Source organism: Pinus tabuliformis, chromosome J (assembly GCF_031772625.1).
Source record: "Pinus tabuliformis cultivar Carrire ecotype Pingquan chromosome J, CPIR1, whole genome shotgun sequence".
NCBI lineage: Eukaryota > Viridiplantae > Streptophyta > Pinopsida > Pinales > Pinaceae > Pinus > Pinus tabuliformis.
The window spans coordinates 1,521,213,841-1,521,234,407 of record NC_142295.1 but is presented as its reverse complement, the minus strand read 5'-3'; the positions used below and the strand labels follow the sequence as shown (position 1 = coordinate 1,521,234,407).

Sequence of the window (20,567 nt, the reverse complement as noted above, 5' to 3'; positions counted from 1 at the left end):
GGTAGACCCTAGAAAATTTAAAGCCATTAAGGAATGGAAAATCCCCACATCCATAAAGCATCTGTGAGGATTTCTCAGGTTGACAAGGTATTATCGCATGTTTGTTAAGAATGATGGAAGAATAGCAACACCTCTAACAACATTACTGAAGAAAGATGTATTTTCTTGGACTGCAGAAGCGACAAAGTCATTTGAACATGTTAAAGAGGCAATGTGCCAAGCACCAGTCTTAGCTATGCCAAACTTCACAAAAACCTTTATTGTGGAATGTGATGCCTCAGGAAATGAAATTGGTGTTGTTTTAATGCAAGAAGAAAGACCCATTGCTTTTGAAAGTCGTCCAATCAAAGGAAAGTATTTACACAAAGCTATTTATGAGAAGGAAATATTGGCAATACTACATGCACTTAAGAAATGGAGACCTTACCTAATGGGAAGACACTTCAAGGTAAAAATGGATCTTGATAGCCTTAAATACTTTTTAGAACAAAGATTATCTTCAGAAGAGAAGAAAAAATGGGTCACAAAAATGTTGGGTTATGACTTTGAAATCATCTACAAAAAATGGAAGCAAAATGTTGTTGCAGGTGCACTCTCATGAAAGGATGAGGATGTGGAAGCATTGCTTTGTGTCATTTCTATTATCCAACCAGATTGGATAAATGAAGCAAGGGATGAATGGAAGATTGAAAAAGAAGTGTGGGAACTCATTCAAAAGTTACAACAAGATCCTAGTACATCTGATAGATTTAGCTGGAAAAATGATCTGTTATGGTACAAAGATCGCTTATACCTCTGTAAGAATTCCCAACTCAAACAAAAGATTCTTATGGAATTTCACACCTCTCCGTTAAGAGGGCACTCAGGATTTTTAAAAACTTACCATAGGGTTAAGAAGGATTTTTTTTGGGATGGCCTTAAATCTGATATTCAAAAGTTTGTGTCGGAATGTTTAGTTTGCCAACAAAATAAAGTTGAGACATTTAAGACCCTAGGTCTATTACAACTTTATCCATTCCAATTCAACGTTGGGAGGAGGCTTCAATGGATTTTATCACAGGTTTACCCAAGTACGAAGGAAAGAGTGTCATCATGGTGGTAGTTGATAGACTTACCAAGTATGCACACTTTTTTGCATTATCTCATCCATTTAAAGCCAGTACAGTTCCTACTGCATTTATGGAAACAATTCAAAAGCTACATGGAAAGCCAAAGATTATTGTAAGTGATAGAGATCCCATTTTCACTGGATTTTTTTAGACATAATTATTTTCTTGTATGGGTACTCAGTTAACTCATAGCTCATCTTATCATCCTCAATCTGATGGGAAAACCGAGATAGTGAACAACTGTTTGGAATGATATCTTTGTTGCTTTATATATGATAAACAAACACAATGGGTCAAATGGTTGCCTCTGCCTGAATGGTGGTATAACACTTCCTTCCATACTACAACAAAAATGACCCCATTTATGGCACTTTATGAATATCATCCACCATCCCTCATATTACACTTAAGAGAAAATTCTAAGGTTCAAGTAATGGAAGATCACATCGCGCATCAAAAACAAGCTCTCCAAATCTTAAAGGATAACCTCACTTTGGCACAGAATAGAAAGAAACAACAGGCATATCAACATCGTAGCGAAAGAAGTTTTGATGTAGGTAACTGGGTATTTCTACAGCTACAACCATCCAAACAAATGTCCCTCAAGCAAGCTAAGAAGGATAATAAATTATCACCAAAGTATTATGGTCTGTACAAGGTATTGCAAAAGATTGGTACTATCGCATACGAATTGGAGCTTCCTGCATCTTCCTGAGTGCGCCCAATTTTCCATGTTTCATGCTTAAAGAAGGTTATAGGTGACAAGCTCCTAGTTCAAACAATATTGCTATAACTTGATGAGGAAGGAAAAATCATATTGGAACTTGAAGCAGTCACAGAAACAAGAACTCGGCAGTTAAGAAATCGATCAATTTCAGAGTATCTCATCAAGTGGAAGAACTTACCCGCTGAATATTCCACATGGGAGGATGAGAATTTTATATAGAAGCATCCAAAACTACTCAAGCATTGAGGGCAACTCTTTTTTGAAGGAGAGAGGCATGTTAGGTCCCTATAATACTAGTGTATTCCCTTATTATTATTGCCATTGTAGACCCTTATTGTTATTTTTGTGCCCATGTTGTCCCCATATTGTTATTATTGTGCCCCATAGAAGCCCACTATTGTTATTGTTGTGCCCTTACATTATTATTGTTATGGTGGCTCTGATTATATTGTGACCCCTTAGACTCCTATATATAGAAAGGAGATCTTGTCATTTGAATTATCCAAGAATTGTTCATTTATGTAATGTAAATGAGGTTTCCCCCTTGAAGAGGATACTTTTGAAGTCATTGATCTATCTCTTTCTTCTATTTTGTGAGTTGGATGCATAACAATTAATATTTTTATCTTTTCTTGTGCTACTGCTGCCTTTATGGTGCATCCCAACCCTTTTGTAGTGGGAATAAATATGAATGTTGAGAGAAGGTTGCCTTTCCAAATTCAACATGAAGACTTGAATGTTGAGAAAAGAGACCCATTAAGAATCACCAAGAAGAAAGGGGTTGCAACCAAAGTTCATACCTAGTTAATCCAACTACTTGAAAAGCCAAAGGCTATGAGGATATTAAAGAGAAGCCAAACAAAGTCTATCAAAGACCTTAAACAGGTCAAGATTAATTAGCATTCCTTCATTTTTAGATTCTTTCAATGAACGGAGGACCTCATGGGCTATTAATATTCTATCCAAGATCTATCTACCCTCCACATAACCTATTTGCTCCATTGAAATTAGATTTGGTAGGAGCAACTTTAGAAGATTTCCAATGACTTTCAAAATGAAATTATATATCACATTGCATAAGGATATTTGGTTGAAGCTAATAGGATCCTAGGCCTTATCAGACTCATGCACTAGCATTAATAGCATGGAATTCAATACTAGAAATAAATAGCACATTGTGCAAGATTCCTCCACCATACAATGGATTTCTTCACCAAGGAAGTACCAACAAGTCTGGAAAAAAATATGTGGTGAACCCGTTCATAATTTTTTGGCATGGACATTACCGCCTCTTCAACTTAGACATCGACTACCTCTCACATTAAGGTAGCATTACGATTTGGTTGAACCAACATTAGATGTTTTCAATGATCTTCAGAATTAATATCCATTGACTTTGATTTGGTTCCAATAAAAGTGATCCATAATATCTAACAAATTCTTGCTCCATCTCTTTGTGACTCGTGAGTTTTCACTCTGCGTCATCTTTGAGTGAAAATATTATGTTAAGATGTTAGCATTTGATCATCAATTTATGAAAAATATTTGTGTTCTTCTCCCCTTGTCAAAGCCAGAGGATTATTGAAATTTTCCTCCATAATATTTCCTCTTGTTGCCTTCTATCCTCTTTTTGTGAGAATTTATCCTTGTTTTGTTCTTGGATCCTCAATTCTTCCATCCATAATTATTTGTTGTTGAACCTCTTACATCTTTACCTACGACTCTTATTTTGGTTGGAAAATATTTCCAAACTCCTATTTGTTCCATTTTTATTTATTTATTTTTGACTTAAGAATCTTGAGCTTTTGTTGAAATTTGGCCATATTGGAAAGACCCTAGACTTGAATCTCTTCCCACCATGCCTTTTCTTTCTCAAGGAAGGATGGATCCTTAATCCATAAACTCTTAAATCTAAAAGGCCTATTTTTAGGGTTATCTTTGATATCTATTTTTAAATAGATTGGCCAATGATCCAAACCTAGACAAGCAAGAATAAATTCTTCCAGGAAGAAAATCGCTTCTAAGAGAGATTCTAAGACTAAAAATCTATCCAAGCTTAAGGCTATTTGGTTCTTGTTGTTGTGATGATTGTTCTAGATGAATACTCCATTGAATGTTTCCACATTAGCTAGCTTCCTTTGCTACATCATTTGTTTGAACTATTGGGAATCTGTGTCAAAGCAGTGAATAACTCCCATTTTTTCCTCCAAAGACGTCACCATGTTGAAGCCTTGGCCTCGAATCCATATCTTATCTTGGTGAAGCTCTCTGATGCTAGCCAAATTTCTAAGAAATGATGCCTTTTCGTTCATTGTAGTTGGCCCACAAACTGTTGTTATGCATCTTGTTTCTTTTAATCCTAGGAAGTGGAATCTACTAGAGATTATCCTTGGGGAAGCCATCCAATCCATAAATTCCATTTAGTTTGGATTCCATAAGATAGGATGTCCCCCTGATTTCCCTACAACATCTAATGTTATTGCTTGATATCCTCTCCAACAATGAGAAGCTATTGAGACGCCTTTATCACTATCACGTTTAGTCTCCCATAACATTACTATTGTAAGGAGTTCCTAATGGATTCTCTCTTTGATAAGATTTTGTTTTTCTAAGCAGTTAAGGTCTCTTATATTCCACAAAATTATCTTCATTAGGAAGGATGTTGGGCGAAGGAAAAAACCTTTGTTAAGAGAGCCACTGGTCCAAAATTAAAAGGTGCATCCTACACCTCTTGTATTAACTCTTTTTGCTTTTCCTTCCTATATTATTATCTTTCTTCACATGCTTGGGAGCATGCTTGGATATTTGTGTTTGAATTCCAGGACTTGATAGGGATGAGATTGCTCCTTCAAAGTCACATTCCTTTTATTTTTTAGCTACATTTATTCCTGTCTAAATAACATTTTTTGTTGATCTAGTATCTTTCCTAGGTCCTTACTTGTTCATTCTTCAATGAGGTATGACAGTGCAATTTCATCCATATCCATGTCCTTTGGCCCATCTGGATTCCATGTTCCCTGTACCTCTGACATATCAATTTCATCTATAGGTGCATTCTTTGTGGATTCCTATAGCACTTCTCTTTTATGATCTTTTTCCTCTAGTTTTCCATTTCCCTTCTCTTGATTCATTTATTGAGGATGTACCTAATTTGGCATTTCCTGCTTTTCTTTAGTCAATGTCTCATAGTAGTTTTTAACTGAAGGTGCTCCTATGGTGTTGCCACATTTTGTGCTTGAGGGTTTTTCTATTGATGTTGGACTTTCTAAAAACCCTCATGATCCAATTTTTGTTGATTTTCTTTGTTGCCTCTATGAGATTCACTAGACAATCCTTAAAGATATGGTTGTATTCATGCAACCTGGATCATGTGAATGGTACATTCTCATAATCTAGAGGTTGTTTCTAAACTTCATCAATGTAAGAGATTTAGATTGATTTTGGCAGTGGTTGGGAGATATTCATATATACACATATCCTTGCATGTGAGGTGTAGCATCCTCGCTTGCTCACTTTGGATATTTTCACCAAATCTTTGATCAAGTTTCCAATACCTTTTAAAAATTTCTCCCTCCAAAATTCTTTTGGTATAGAAAATAGGTGAACCCAAATTGGGTTTTCTTGAAAATTTTCCTTTTCTAGATTGTACTTTTCTTGCTATAATTTTATGAATAACCCCGCATTATTGAAAAATATGGGTTGTTATAAAATACCCTATTTTCGTCTTCCAACTTTCGAAAAATCATCACAAAGAAACCCTTTTCTCCAAGCTTGAGAAAAATGTGTCCCTTCAATTTCCATTTTTGTTGGATCCATCTAACGAATCCTCTCTCTATTTTCTATATGACAATGAACTTGCATAGTAAGGTGTGATCTTTCATATGCTAGATGTCACTCTCATTTTTTTTCGATTTACTTCATATTTTGAATCCTTGACTGCCTTAGGGAGGCATCTCCCTTGCATATAATCTTTCCAATTCATCCTTAGTGGAGGGTCATCTTCGTTTCTATCCACATGACTTGGTCACAAAGCCAATTAATGGGGTGCTTGCATCTAACTGCTTGAACCAAAACCTCCACCCCCTATGACCACATTCTTAAAAGAATAGTTTGCACTGCAACCCCCCCCGCCCCCCTCCCCCCTACACAGACACACAAGGCACTTGCCATGGCTTCTCTCACATTGGACGAGATGCGTTAAGTGCTAGACCAATGCAACAACAATGCAAAGGAAATTACTTCTATGCAACAACATATTTGGGCCTTGCGAAAAACCCTAGGTTGTTTATTGAAAAAACACTAGCAGAGCATGAGTGACTAAAATGTTGATTCTTAACTGCTTCTTCGCTCTTTGTTATGTAAATGCTTTTTTATTTTTTGTAAGGTTAGGAAATTTGTATTTTCCAAAAAAAAGATACATGACCCTTTTACTTTACTATTGGTCTGACACTTGGGAAACCAGACCAATAGTAGAGGTCCAAAGTTTTCACATTACTTATCACTAAGGCAATCAATTTTCACGTAAATCAAAAATATAGCTAATCATAATACATTTTTAGTGATTAAAGTCAAAATAGTGCCATTAAATAAAATATAAACTAGTAAACTAGCACACTTTATCATTTCATATCGTGGGAGATTCCACCTAGATTGGTGGATGAGAGTCACTCCCTTCTTCAGAGGGTGTAAATATGATGTTTTCTTGCTTTTTGGCCAATATAGAGACTCTCTTGTTTAGCTTTTTAATTTTTTCCATCATTTTTTCTATGCAAACCGGGGGTCTTAAGTGTCAAATTGTTCAATGAAAACTCTTCTAATAAGAATTTTAATGTGCCAATCTAAATTGACCATTTGCATGTGTTGAAAATAGCAACAAGAAATGTTAAAATTAGAATCCAGAATATTCCAATTTTAATTTATCGTTGAATTAAAATTTGAATTTAGTCTCACCAGTTGCTTGAAAAATAATTAATTAATTTTTCTTGGATTAATTAGTTGGAGAAATTCAAGCTAGAAGTCTTTGTGAAGTCATGCAACAGTTATCCCTTAAATTAAGGAGATTATCCCTTAATTAAGGAGATAAGGATGAGTTGTATTTGAGTTGTAATTAGTTAGCTCAATTAACTGAGTTATGTCCAGTTAAATTAGTTCCAAACAGTTTGAGGAACTAATTGTGAGTTCAGTCAGTTAATGCATGCATGCATCAAACTAGTGTACTCCAGATAACTGAAGATTCTCTCATAAATAACTCATGCATGTCTATTCAGAGAAAGACCCAGTTGAGATTAAAGACAGGGACATTGTACTATCATTTTCATGAGTTTTCCTATAAAGGAAACGCATGCATGCAGAAGGAATAAGGTTCCTTGAGGATTGCATAGTTTTACAGGGAGTGAGATCAGTGTTACACTTGGTAATAGTAGCATCACCCAGGAGAAACTTCGCAAGGAAATAGGAAGCTTGGAGGGTAGAGGAGAAGGTTTGTGAGAAACCTTGTTTGCCTGTGAGCATTCGAGAGGATTGTACTGAGAGTTGGCTAGCTGTGAGAGCTAAAGCTTTGTGTAATATTGATGTATTTCCACCTTGTATGATAATACAGATAGCGGGGTTTTTAGCTGAGGCTTTCCCTAGAGTATTCTTCTGTGTTTCATGTGCATTGATTCTGCTTCTGGTTATATGTGTTCTGCTTGATCTTGGTCAAATCTATTAAGCTTCCGCAAGTTTGATTGTAGAAGTAGATTAAAGTATTTTGATTTAGTTATATTGCATTATCAGGTTAATCTACAGTGAGAATTTCTACATGGTATCGGAGTTGAGTTCATCGGAGCAGTGAACAATATACATAGAAGAGAATTCGAAGTTTGAAGTTCGGGGTTGCAAGTGCAAATCGAAGTCATCACATACTTCAAGGTTGGTCAATGGCATTCTATGGCTTGATACTCGAGTATGCCTTGGATGGCAGCTTGAATTACATAACATGGGAAGTTCGCATGGAGGCTGTATTAGAAGACAACGGCTTGAAGGATTTCATTGCTCAAGAAATCCCAAAGCCATGTTCAACTAATGCATAAGAGTTGGCTGAATGGAAGAAGTGTGTGGCGAGGGTGAGATGGATCATCCTTGAGGGAGTTCGAGACCATATTTTCTTGAGTCTCCATGGGAAGGATACTCCATATTCAATGTGGAAGACATTGAAGGACCTCTACTAGAACAATAGCGACCAGGCGAAATTGGTGCTCAAGGACAAGCTTCGAAGAATCAAGATGGAGAACGGTGATACTGTTTCCACATATCTGAACAAGCTCACCACTTGTAGAGATGAGCTTGGAAGTGTGGGAATAACTACTGCCGATGATGATATGGTGAGCCTTGCTCTCCTCGGTCTTCCAAAGAGCTGGCATAGCTACCAGGACTCTGTGAATGGAAGGGAGAAACTTTTGGATTGGGAATGATTATGGTTAGATCTCATGCAGGAGGAGATCAGGGAGAGCACACGAGATGGTTCTTCATCCAAGGAGGATGAAGAAAATTTGGCCTTAGCGAGTAAGGCAAGGAAAGGGAAGGAGAAGGATTCTCATCCCAAATCGAATTCTTCTCATAGAGGGAAGAAGGGTGACAAATCTAAAGTGAGATGCTTTAATTGTCACGAGATGGGTCATTATGAGACTAATTGCCCATCGAAGAAATCCAAGAAGGGATCCTAGGAAGGATCTGAAGGTGAGTCATTAACCTCTCAGTTCGAGATGGACTTCACCCTCATCGCATGCATGGTGTCATCGATGATGGGTTGTGGTTGGTTTCTTGACAGTGGAGCCTCATTCCACATGACCGGTGATAAAAGTTTATTCAGTGCCTTGGAGGAGAAACACCTCAATATGCGCATAAAGATGGGTGACGATGAAAGGTATAGTGTTTCAGGAGTGGCCACGGTTGCTTTTTAGAGGGAACATGGAGCTCTTATCACCTTGACAGATGTGAAGTATGTGCCTGGACTGAAGAAGAATTTGGTATCAATCGCGATGTTGGAGGAAAAAGGTTACGGTGTTGTCTTCAGTAAGGGAAAGGTTTTCCTTAGACACATCACCACGGGACATGTGAAACAGATCGGTTCACGAGTTAAGAACTTGTATGCTCTTGAGGTTCAAGATGCATGCAAAGCCTTGAGGAGCAAGGCAAATGTTAGAGACTTGGTGGTTGAGAGGGAGAGTAAATTACCTCTGAACATCCAACCCCAGAAGAAGTCTCAGACAATGGTGGAGGACCCACAATTGGAGATGTTGAGAGGAGACCGAGTGGAGGCTTCCACTCATGCAGAGACCTCCAGTAGGGGGAAATTTCGAGCCAAGTGGGCAGAGGGATCACATGCAGCCATACCTCCAGGTGTGAGGTGGGGAGATGTTAAGTGATAGTCTCAAGAAGGCTGAAATTGGGCAGGGTCCATTGAGAGGTTTTATCTCATGGATCGTACCTTGCTACGGGAGCCCAAAGTACATAGTAGCAGGAGGAATCAATGGGATTGATGTAGTTAGAGACATTGATGATAGATGCATCATTCTGATTCAGGTTGGATGTTTTTTTGTTTCTGGAGATTTCTGGAACAACAACACTAGAGAGAAGTGTTGCATGCGGAACATTCCAAAGGTTTAGGATCGGGATCGAGTTGAATTCCTTTCTTGTTGAGAGGGAGTGTTGAAAATAGCAACAAGAAATGTTAAAAATAGTATCCAGAATATTCCAATTCTAATTTATCCTTGAATTAAAATTCGAATTTAGTCTCACCATCTACTTGAAAAATAATTAATTAATTCATCTTGGATTAATTAGTTGGAGAAATTCAAGCTAGAAGTCTTTGTGAAGTCATGCAACAGTTATCCCTTAAATTAAGGAGATTATCCCTTAATTAAGGAGATAAGGATGAGTTGTATTTGAGTTGTAATTAGTTAGCTCAGTGAACTGAGTTATGTCCAGTTAAATTAGTTCCAAACAGTTTTGAGGAACTAATTGTGAGTTCATTCAGTTAATGTATGCATGCATCAAACTAGTGTACTCCAGATAGCTGAAGATTCTCTCATAAATAACTCATGCATGTCTATTCAGAGAAAGACCCAGTTGAGATTAAAGACAGGGACATTGTACTATGAGTTGCATGATTTTTCTTATAAAGGAAACTCATCCATGCAGAAGGAACAAGGTTCCTTGAGGATTGCGCAGTTTTACAGGGTGTGAGATTAGTGTGAGTGATCAATGTTACACTTGGTAATAGTAGGATCACCTAGGAGAAACATCGCAAGGAAATAGGAGGCTTGGAGGGCAGAGGAGAAGGTTTGTGAGAAACCTTGTTTGCTTGTGAGCATCTAGGAGGATTGTACTGAGAGCTGGCTAGCTGTCGGAGCTAAAGCTTTGTGTAATCTTGATGTATTTCCACCTTGTATGATAATACAGATAGCGGGGTTTTTAGCTGAGGCTTTCCCTAGAGTATTCTTTTGTGTTTCATGTGCATTGATTCTGCTTCTAGTTATATGTGTTCTTCTTGATCTTGCTCAAATCTATTAAGCTTCCGCAAGTTTGATTGTAGAAGTAGATTAAAGTATTTTGCTTTAGTTATATTGCATTATCAGGTTAATCTACAGTGAGAATTTCTACAACATGACGTAAGAAGTTTTTGAGACTTGGGTGATGTACCTATTTTAAGGATACATTGTCTTGTCTCTCTTTCAATATTTTGGTCAGGAATAAGCCTACATTCATATTAGGCCTCTTCTTCCACTGCTTCTATGGGGTGCATAACCACTTTAGGAATAACATCTGCATAAGGAGCCATGACTCAGCTTGTTGTTGCTTGAGCTTGAGTTTGCAAGAAGGAAGGTGTAATGGTGCCTTGACTTGCAGAACGGCCAAGTGCGCCCCTTCTACCACTTCTGTTCCTTGAAGATAATCTACGTCTAGTCATCAAGGGTAGGAAGAAGTGAGTTGGGGTAGAGTTAGAGATAATATAGTGAAATCCTAGTAAAAAGGAGAGTGATGTATATTTGACCCAAGTGAGCAATCAAGTGGCCAAAGGATAGAACTTATTGACCAAGGGGTGGAAGAGCTAAAATTTAGGGATGGAGAAGCCAACGGAGATTGCCATAAAAGGGAAATAAAATGTACACGAGATACTATAGAGGATTAGAAAGGGGGGAATGGAAATGATACAACTAAGAGAATAAGACTTGAAGACACTGATAAACCCATAGGTTGGCACAAAAGCTAGAGGACTCTGAAGTAAAACTTGAAATTTGTGATTGAAATTGAGAAATTCATTATGAAACTAACAAAAACCAAAGGTACCTTCAGACTAGAGTGTCGATTTTCTCCACAACTTCTTATTCCATTTCTTTCCATAATTCTAACTTTTTCATGTTAATTTCAAGATAATCATGCTCAGAGAAGGCTTAAATTCCATCTCCTTATATGGTTATACTTCCAAAGCATCTAACCCACATCAAATAATCATGAGATGGACTTCACACAACCTAACCTCTTGTTCCACCACCGAACACACTGCCAACTACATGCACTACTACATCTAAGTGGCATACAATGCCCCTCATTAATTTCCTTAGCTCTCATTTCTACGTTGGGGTTTAGATCCCACAACTAGGAACCCTCCTTGGGTAATGCAATTGCTTGTTATTATGTTACTTAGTATTTCTAGTTATGTAATGAATATTATTTAAGTTACATTATTTATAAATTCGTGGAAGAAGAGAAATAAAATGGAGAAAATCCATCCTCATTATTGGTCTTTTGTGTCTGAACTGTTGAGATTTACAACCACATTAATGGAATTGCACTAAAAAGAGAAACAAAATGTAGAAAATCCATCCTCATAGTTGGTCTTTTGTGTATGAATTGTTGAGCTTTCCAACCACATTAATACAATTGCACTATTTAGTTACATGCTTCCAACAAGTTTAATGCACAAAGAATCCAAGGAACCAACTACTCATCTCATTTGCAATGTCATAATAATAAGGTGTTTATACTATTCTCATCAAGGTGATATAAAATATTTTATACCTCATCTATTAATATATTTTTTAATTACATGAGAGGAAGAGGAGATAGAAAAGAGAGATGCTTTATTATGATTAGTGGTCTAGCTTTTCAATCACATAAAAACTTTATACCATTTGTGACAAGTTTAATTTGCCATGGTCTTGTAACAAATATTAGTGTTATTATTAGTATTGAATTATTTGCTTGTATCACTAAGTTGTAATGTCAACACTACATGACAAGTAAAAAATATTAGAAGCTAAATTTTGGAAAAGGGCTAATTTTCCACGCTTCTTCCAAAAAATGATTCACTAATTCCTTTTTTTGTAAATATGATTCGCCAAATTTTATAGGATAACATTATTTTATTTTATAAATTCCCAAAATTTCATAAAAACTATATAATCATTAGAAATTTGAATATTTTTGCACCGATAGGTGCTCTCCAACCTGTTATGGAATAAATGTTGTAATGTCCTATTATGTTATGTAATGTTATCGGCTTGATAATTAAAATTGTAAAAATAAAATTAATAATCATAATTCATAATTATTAATGTCAGCTCGATAATTAAAATTAAAAATAAAAAATAAAATTGTAGAGGTTGCATAAAGGGGTTTTCACTCTCGATGCTTGATAGATCCGAGGTTATGATAGATCTAGGTTGGTTATAAAATATTGTCAAACATTTTACAGTTTGCATATTATGGACCAGTAAAATTTTCCCTTTTTTTTACAATTTACAATAAATTTTCATCGTTAAAACTTTCCCTCGTGACAAGGAACATCACCACATTGATATTTCATCATTTGCTGCTATGATATGCTCTAAAATATGACCATTACAATTTGTATTATGTGTTCATACTTGTGTACAAATTTACATCTCTAATACAACAACCATATTTATGTGCTAGTGAGTTTTTTTTTTGAAATTTTTGTATAGAGGGACAGGGAAGACTAAGCAATAAGCATATTCACAAGCAAACCAATCAGATATTATGTTAGTAGGAGGCACCACTCCCCTTGGGGTTGCCCCTATTGGCATAATAATTACGGTATATTGGAGCTTATAAGTTGTTGTGAGTCATAACTTTCAATTAAGTCTTTTTATAAAGAGATAATTGTGTTGTTGAAATTATTCCAAGATGTAGAGATTTTATGCATATTTGACTTAATAATTAACATTTTTTAGGTAGACACATGAAATGGGTACTATGAAGTACTACTAGTAATTATTCTTCTTGTCATAAAGGAAAGAAGAAAGGCTAAACAACACGCATATTCACACCACAACCAATTGACCATTGAACACATACCCTATAATATGAGACTCATGTAAATTTGTCCAATAAACAATGTAAAACATATTGCTTCTAGTTATTGCCAACATAAATAAAAACCCGAACTTTACATGAAATGAAATCAAGATAACATGCCTTTATCCAAATGTTAAAGGCTTTGAAATGGAGAAGATAAAAGAAAACTCTATGTCTAATAGTTTAAAAGATTGAATCACAAACCTAATTAGATGATGATGAACCTTCACTAGTCCACAAACACAATTTTTCTAACGTAGGACAATAATTCTAATAAGGTGAGGGGTAATAGATTTATTTATCGGGAGGTAGGTCTTGGACTCTCTCCACCCATGTTCAAATCTCGAGCAAGACTTGGCTTGTGGTAATGAGACTAAATGGGTAGATGCCACCATGATAAAGACCTTTTGGATGACCTACCACATGTGACTTAATGAATTACCCATTCCCATAATTTTAAAAAATTAATTAATTAATTATTTGGTTTTTCTTAAGAAGAGAAAACCAATAATATAATATAAAACGATTTTTTATATAAAAAAATGGAGTTGCTTTAGTGCGACTTTTTGGACTTTTTGGTGCTAGAATTCGATGGAAAAATTTGAGGTGAAATCTTGATTTGTGTTATTTAAACTAGTTTTTTAATTGTATATATGGATTCAACACCTTGAAAAACTCCTAGGGCACTTGGATTGTGCAGGGGTTACCCATCAAACTTGTGATTTCAATAAATTCCTGTTGGATTTTAGAGAAATTAGACTAGAAAAACCCATCGGAAAAACTTCCAAAAAGTTGCACTAAAAATAACTCAATAAAAAATTGTTAATTTTATTTTTATTTATTTATTTATATTAAAGAAAAATAATCTATAACTAAAACATACAATCATCACTACAACAAAAAATAGGTAATTAAAATATACAATCTTTATTATACAGATTCAGTGGACCTAATGGTTAAGAGCATGTGTTTTCTCTTAAGAGGTCACAAGTTCAAAACCAAAGGGGGTAGAGTATGTATGCCTTTGTAGATTTAACAGTGAAATCACTATGATCCCTTGTCCCACAAACAAGGGGGTCTCATACACCAATTTGGTGGAAAGTTTTCTAAGTTTTTATTATATAGATCACAGAAGCCTAAATTCAATTATAAACTTGTCCCACAAACAAGGTCTCATACACCAATTTGGTATCTGGCTTAGAAAATTTTCTTAATTTTCATAATATAGATCAAAGAAGCATAAATTCAATTATAAAGGAACAATATTGTCACTATGGATCCCAACTATTTATAAAGACTTTAAATATTATATATAAACTATTTATAAAGCCTTTAAATATTATATATAATTAATATCTGTGCCAATATTTCTTACCGTCAAACTTCTAGATGTTAAGCAGGGAGACATTGGGTCGGTCAATAAACTCAAGCGGCACACGAAGGTCCACCGATGACCAAACAATTATTCAACGCTGATGGTGACAAATCAGAAGCGACGTGTCATGCAGTAAAGACAGTTATACCGTTCGGCCTTGTGGCCAACACCGGGCTCCCAGGGAGTTTCGGTTTTACAAACTGGTATTGCCCAGCTCGTTAAAAAAAAACCAAAAAAAACTGGTATTGCCCAGCTCGTTTAAAAAAAAACCAAAATAACTGGTATTGCCCAGCTCGTTTAAAAAAAACCAAGAAAAGACTGGTATTGCCCAGCTGTTCAAAGCACGCTGTCCACAGCGTGCCTCGTGGCTATCGCGAAATTCCAGAAGCCGGAGTTGACATAATCAATGGAGACGAAAAGGTTTATGGAAAGTAATCTTTCCCCGCACGCAAGTTCTCCACACCGCGGTTTACTTGAAATGCCACGGAACCTAGACAAATATCAACGAATTTGGGGGTGTGGCGGGTAAAGATGACTGAATTGAGCAGATATAAATTAAGCGAGAGGGTCTATCGCCAGAGCAAACAAGGAATTACTAATCAAGGAAATACTAATCAATAACTATGGCTAATTATAATTCAGAAAATGGCCTGCGTGTTGGCTACAGCGTGCAGGATGGAATTGGCGAAGTGGAGATCGATCCAAGGTTGCCTCTGCTGCAGGATGCCGATCTCAGAGACAAGGTCGTTCTTCTCAGAGTCGATCACAACGTCGTGAAGAAAGGTAAATTTTTTGTTCTTTCATTATTTCAAAACCCTAAATGTTTATCAATTACCCTTGCTTCATCTGGAATTTATATTAATAATCCGACCGATCATGTCCCCGTCCGTGGTTTTACCTGAAAAAACACATGGCTGGGGTTTGCCGATAAAAATCGGCCATAGAATGCTGCCTATGTAAAAGCAATCTCATTAAGTTGGTTGATCACGTTTCAATTCCCATTGAAAGACATTTTTCGTGCGCATAGGCTTTAAAACGTTAGTAAATCATGGTTGAGTAACATATGAAGTGATCTAAATGAGAATTATCTCCAGACCGCGAGTTGAATTTTTTGGCAGCATCCACTATAACCAGATTTTGCAACCGAAATAACAAGGTTTCTTCTTTTCTTATTTGGTATTATAATCTCTGGGCCATCTTGTCAAAATTCCATTCCGATTTTAATAGTGTTTTAATTCTCTGTATAATATTTTATAATTTTCATTTCATCATCTATACATTGAGGTGAAGTAGACAGGATTTGGAGTAAGTGCCAATTTGCTGCTGAACTTGGTGATTTGAAAAGCTTTGAAGCCTATGATAATCTGTATCACGCCATGAAATTTTTATGCCAATGTTGAAGCATCTCTTTCTTATAACTGATTGTTAACAATTAAATTATCACCAGTATTCTTATGAAGTTGTCTTAGCATAGTCTTTTCGCAACGGGTGCATCACCATGGGCATTAGCATCTAATATTACTAGTTGTAGACTTTTGTTGAAACCCATATGGAAAAACAAAAAAACAGAAACATCTGTTTTTGAACCAAAACAGGGCTGTGCCAAACTTATGAAGTTGCTTTTGCCATAGTCTCATTATCGACATTAGCATCCAAATTTACAACTTGAGATCTCTGTGCAAATTCATAACATTTTTTTGAACATTTAGTCAATTTTTATTATGTGCTAATATATGTTTTTTCATATACTAGTTTTTCATTAAAATTTGTAAAACAACATTTTTGTAAAATTGCGTTTGGAAGCATTGACAAATGGTTTTTGGCATCAATTCTTTGGCTTCCAGCTTCCATTTGTACTGTAAACAGTTATTTCAGGTTTCATAGTAGCATTATTTTTAGGTTTTGAATCACTTCTAGCCTCAGGTCTTGAATATTTAAATTAATGGCCATTTGTAGTAGTCTGCCTGACAGTTTTGTGATTCCAGTTCTTTTGTTGTTCTTTAACCTTCAAGAATGTGGGTTCTTTGTATCGATATACTATGTTGAGTATGTTCTATGGTTTTATCATTGGATTCTGTTTTATTAGGTGTCTCACAGGCTTTTAATGGTGGTGGGTGCAGGCAAGATACTAGATCAATACAGAATCGATGTGACTTTACCAACTATGTACAACATAGTGGAGCGAGGTGGAAGGTGGGTTTAACTGTTTGCCTTCTAGGCCTATTCTGAAGTTCTTAATCCTGTGTTTAGTTCAGCTTATTGTGCCTAGGTTGTAGCGATGAGCTCATTTGACGTGAAACTGGGCTTTGCAGGCCCATTATCATGACTCACATTGGACGTCCATATGATAAGAAGACAAAAACTATCTCTACACGCCAGGATGAATCTGTGGATGCTGTTGTTGCATATTTGCAACGGAAGCTCCACATCAAATTTGCAGTTCCCCGCTTCAGTACAACAGAAAAAAATGGAATTCTGGATATTGACACCTCCATCAACTGGCTGATCCATGACCTTAAGAGTCGGAAGATAGGTGGAATCTACCTGCCAAATACTCGGTGGTTTGCAGTGAGTTCTTTAGCAGGATTCCTGTTTTTTTGGTTCTCCCAGCTCAATTTTCTTTTCCCCAATATGAAGTAAATTACTAAATTCATGGTCATCGTATTCTGGACTAGTCATTTATTGGAAATGTTTTTATATGTCACTAGTATAGACCTAACTAAACCGATGTCTGATACGTAACTTGATGTTACAAAGCTCAAGTTTGCATGTTTTGGTTTCCAACGTTTGAAGCCCATTGTGTCAAGGTGCATATCAGCACCTGATTTAGTTGGGTCTGTGCTAGTGTCCTTTTTCAATTCGGCCATTGTATGTCTAGATTCAATGTACTGTTATGCGTGCTTGAAGACACACAAAGAGTTCACAGAAAGTACCTGGTTTATATGGGGGCATTGAACTCTGGTGACCTGAACTTGATTGTCTGGTCACAGGAAGACATTCTTTAGAAGCATGGGAGTTGTGATCTGTGACCCTTGTTTAAAAAAATATCATGGGGCTGGTAGCAGTGACCAGATATCTAGATTCCAGTCTCAATAATTGAATATAGTGATCTATTTATAATTTTTAAGTTGAATACATATTCCTGAAAATAAATCAAGAATGGCCAATTCTTTTTTCTGAGCCCTTACATGAAACATGGTGATGAAGACAGGAGAAAGTTCTAAATAATTGTCACTCAAGTTCATGCTCTAGCTAATGTGTGTGCATGCATATACTTGAGCTTCCAAATGTCTTGGTGCATGAGATCTAGTCTTAGTTGGATTTGTTCCAGTGTCGATTGTCACTGTTCCCAATGCACTATTTTTATTCAATGCATTGTTTACTCATATGGGTGGCATTTTGGGTTTTACTACTAGCTTGTCTCGTGATGTAGGACCCAATGCCTGGAGGAACAGGAACCTGGGGGTCTTGAAACTTATATTGAGCGGACCTCTATGTTTCATCTAGCTCTATTATTAAGTAAACCAATGTGTCTGGTATGACTGATCAGCTGAATATGATTGAATATGGCCTTTTCCTTTATAACTTCTGAAGCCAAACATCTCATGCTGGTAATAATTTTAGTTCTTCCATGAAAACAGGAGAGGAAGGCAAAGGATCAGCTGAATATGATTGAATATAGTCATTTCTTTTAACTTCTGAAGCCAATTATCTCTTCCTACTAATAATTTTGGCTCTTCCATGAAACAGGGGGAGGAAGACAAAGGAGATAAGCTTAACAGATTTGTCATTCAGCTCTCTGCCCTAGCTGATGTATACGTTAATGATGCATTTGGCTCCTGGCAACCTCATGGTTCCACTTACCATATTGCGAAATACCTTCCCTCATATGCAGGACTATGCATGCAGGTGTGTGTTCTTTCCTTAATATTTATTTGGAATTCTGTTACTTCTCTTGAGACTTATTATTTCAATGAATTTGAATTTCCTGACATTGTATCCTTTCTCAGGGCGAACTTTATCATGTGCAATCTGTCTTGAATCCCAGCATACCATTTGTTGCAATTGTTGCTGGTGCAAAGTATGATACTAAGATTGGTCCATTAAAACAGATGTACAAGAAAGTTGATAAGTTGGTTCTGGGTGGTCTCATTTACAATACATATCTATGTGCTAAATATGGAGTTAAAATTGCTGGTGTTGAGGTATGTATTCTTTTTCCCTCCAGTCTGAAATGTTTCTGTGGAGGTGTATTGTTTTACTTATTTTATGTTTTCCCTTATTTGTGTAGGAATCAGATATTGAACTAGCAAAAGAGCTGGTAGAACAGGATAAGGTACACAAAAAAATTCTCGAGTTGCAGGTTCTGGTTGAAACTGATACTCTAGATGGTAGATTTGAAGGGAAATTTAGAACGATTGATGTCAAGGTATGTACTAAGATTTCTTTTTATGGCAGTTGTAGAACTGTTGGAGTTGAAATATCAATCAGCTATGATGTGATCTGATGTGAACATCTTTCCTTTGTGTGCAGGACTTTGCTCCTGGCCAGACTTACAAGTATGTTGTTGATGTTGATCCTGTTTCATTTGAGAGAGATGAGGTTAAACAAGCAATGAACTCAGCTAAGACTATATTTGTTAATGCTGTGATGGGACTCATGCCACATTTTTGGCATGGTACAAGCAAAATGGATGAGGTCATTGATAAAAATCGTTCTGCTCAAAAATTCTTTGGAGGTGGTGATACCCTTCAGACTTTTAAAAGGTAAATTTCCAACTCTATAGTATTTATGTCATGGAAGCATTTCATATGAATAGAGCATTAACAATGTTTTCACTCTGTGACAGCCTTCATCCAGCCCTGTATGAAGCTGCATTGAACAATATCAAATACTATTTATTTACAGGCGGTGGCACTGTTTTGAAAGTTATTGAAGAGGGAGATCCAATGGGTTTAGAGACTGTGAAGGCTCTGATTGACAACAAAGCTAACTATATCAAGAGCAGTCAAAATAATTGAAGCTAGTTTATGGCAAGATGCTTTTGGCTCGCAGAATAAGGGATTGATTACCTCGTGCTGTTTGTTAGAACGAAAACCAGCACGTAGAGATTTACGAAAGGAATATTTGGTAGAATGTTTTATTTATTGGAATATTTGGTGGAATTTTTGATAATTTATTACTTACATATTTGTGGTGGGTTCCAAAGATGATGGCAGAAGAATTATGTTTTTGTTACCAACAGGCATTGTTGTCTGAGTCAATAAGATTTAAGGCATTTCTTGGTCACGTGAAGCTTTGTTTTTTTTTTTGACATATTAGCAGAAAACTGAAAATAATATCTTACTACCAAGATATCATTTTCTTAGTTCCTTCTTGTTAGACACAATGAAATTTTAAATGCTTTTCCTGAAACTTACTCAGCTTTATTGATAGTTTGGATAAGATGCTGCATTTATGCTCATAAGAAAAATATTATGATGACTATGTCACTACTAAATGGATAGTATTACTAACAACTATTTTTGGGGGTGATTGAACCAGAATGAAATTACCTGGAGACCGTGCAGGGAATACAACAATCATTTGTCGTGAATATACATTTTTATTTTCTTAATGTATTCATTTTTTTACATATTTGGAAGTGCACAAAAATTCAAATAATCCGAGTATGCCCTCATGAAGTTATTGTAACTAAATTGTCAATGATAAAACCAGTGCAACAAATTATTGATGGCCACTAAGGAAACTCCGTTCTACAATAAGCCATTCAAATGCAAGAGATCCATAATATTCGTTGATATATTTTAAAGCAAGAAAACTAGTTTCTTCAAACCATTTAATGGCAAGAGATCTAAAACTCTGACTGGTGCACTTTTAGAAGTATACCTCCCAATCAATTGATTACACCTCGTTGTGCAACATTATTATCCATGTTGGTCTTGACGCATCCCCCTAAAAGTATAACTTATGAGATGGGTCAGCACATTTATGG

At 36.1% G+C, this 20,567-nt stretch overlaps 1 protein-coding gene across 1 annotated transcript; it reads left to right on the top strand.

The window, feature by feature from the left end:
* Window positions 1-14,779: 14,779 nt before the first annotated feature.
* Window positions 14,780-19,861, top strand: LOC149233284 (uncharacterized). The gene is made up of 8 exons (XM_089379720.1): window positions 14,780-15,355; window positions 16,693-16,765; window positions 16,885-17,140; window positions 18,323-18,481; window positions 18,583-18,777; window positions 18,864-19,001; window positions 19,106-19,338; window positions 19,422-19,861. The coding sequence occupies exons 1-8, from the start codon at window positions 15,196-15,198 to the stop codon at window positions 19,591-19,593; spliced, it is 1,386 nt and encodes a 461-aa protein (XP_089235846.1). The 5' UTR covers window positions 14,780-15,195; the 3' UTR covers window positions 19,594-19,861.
* Window positions 19,862-20,567: the final 706 nt, after the last annotated feature.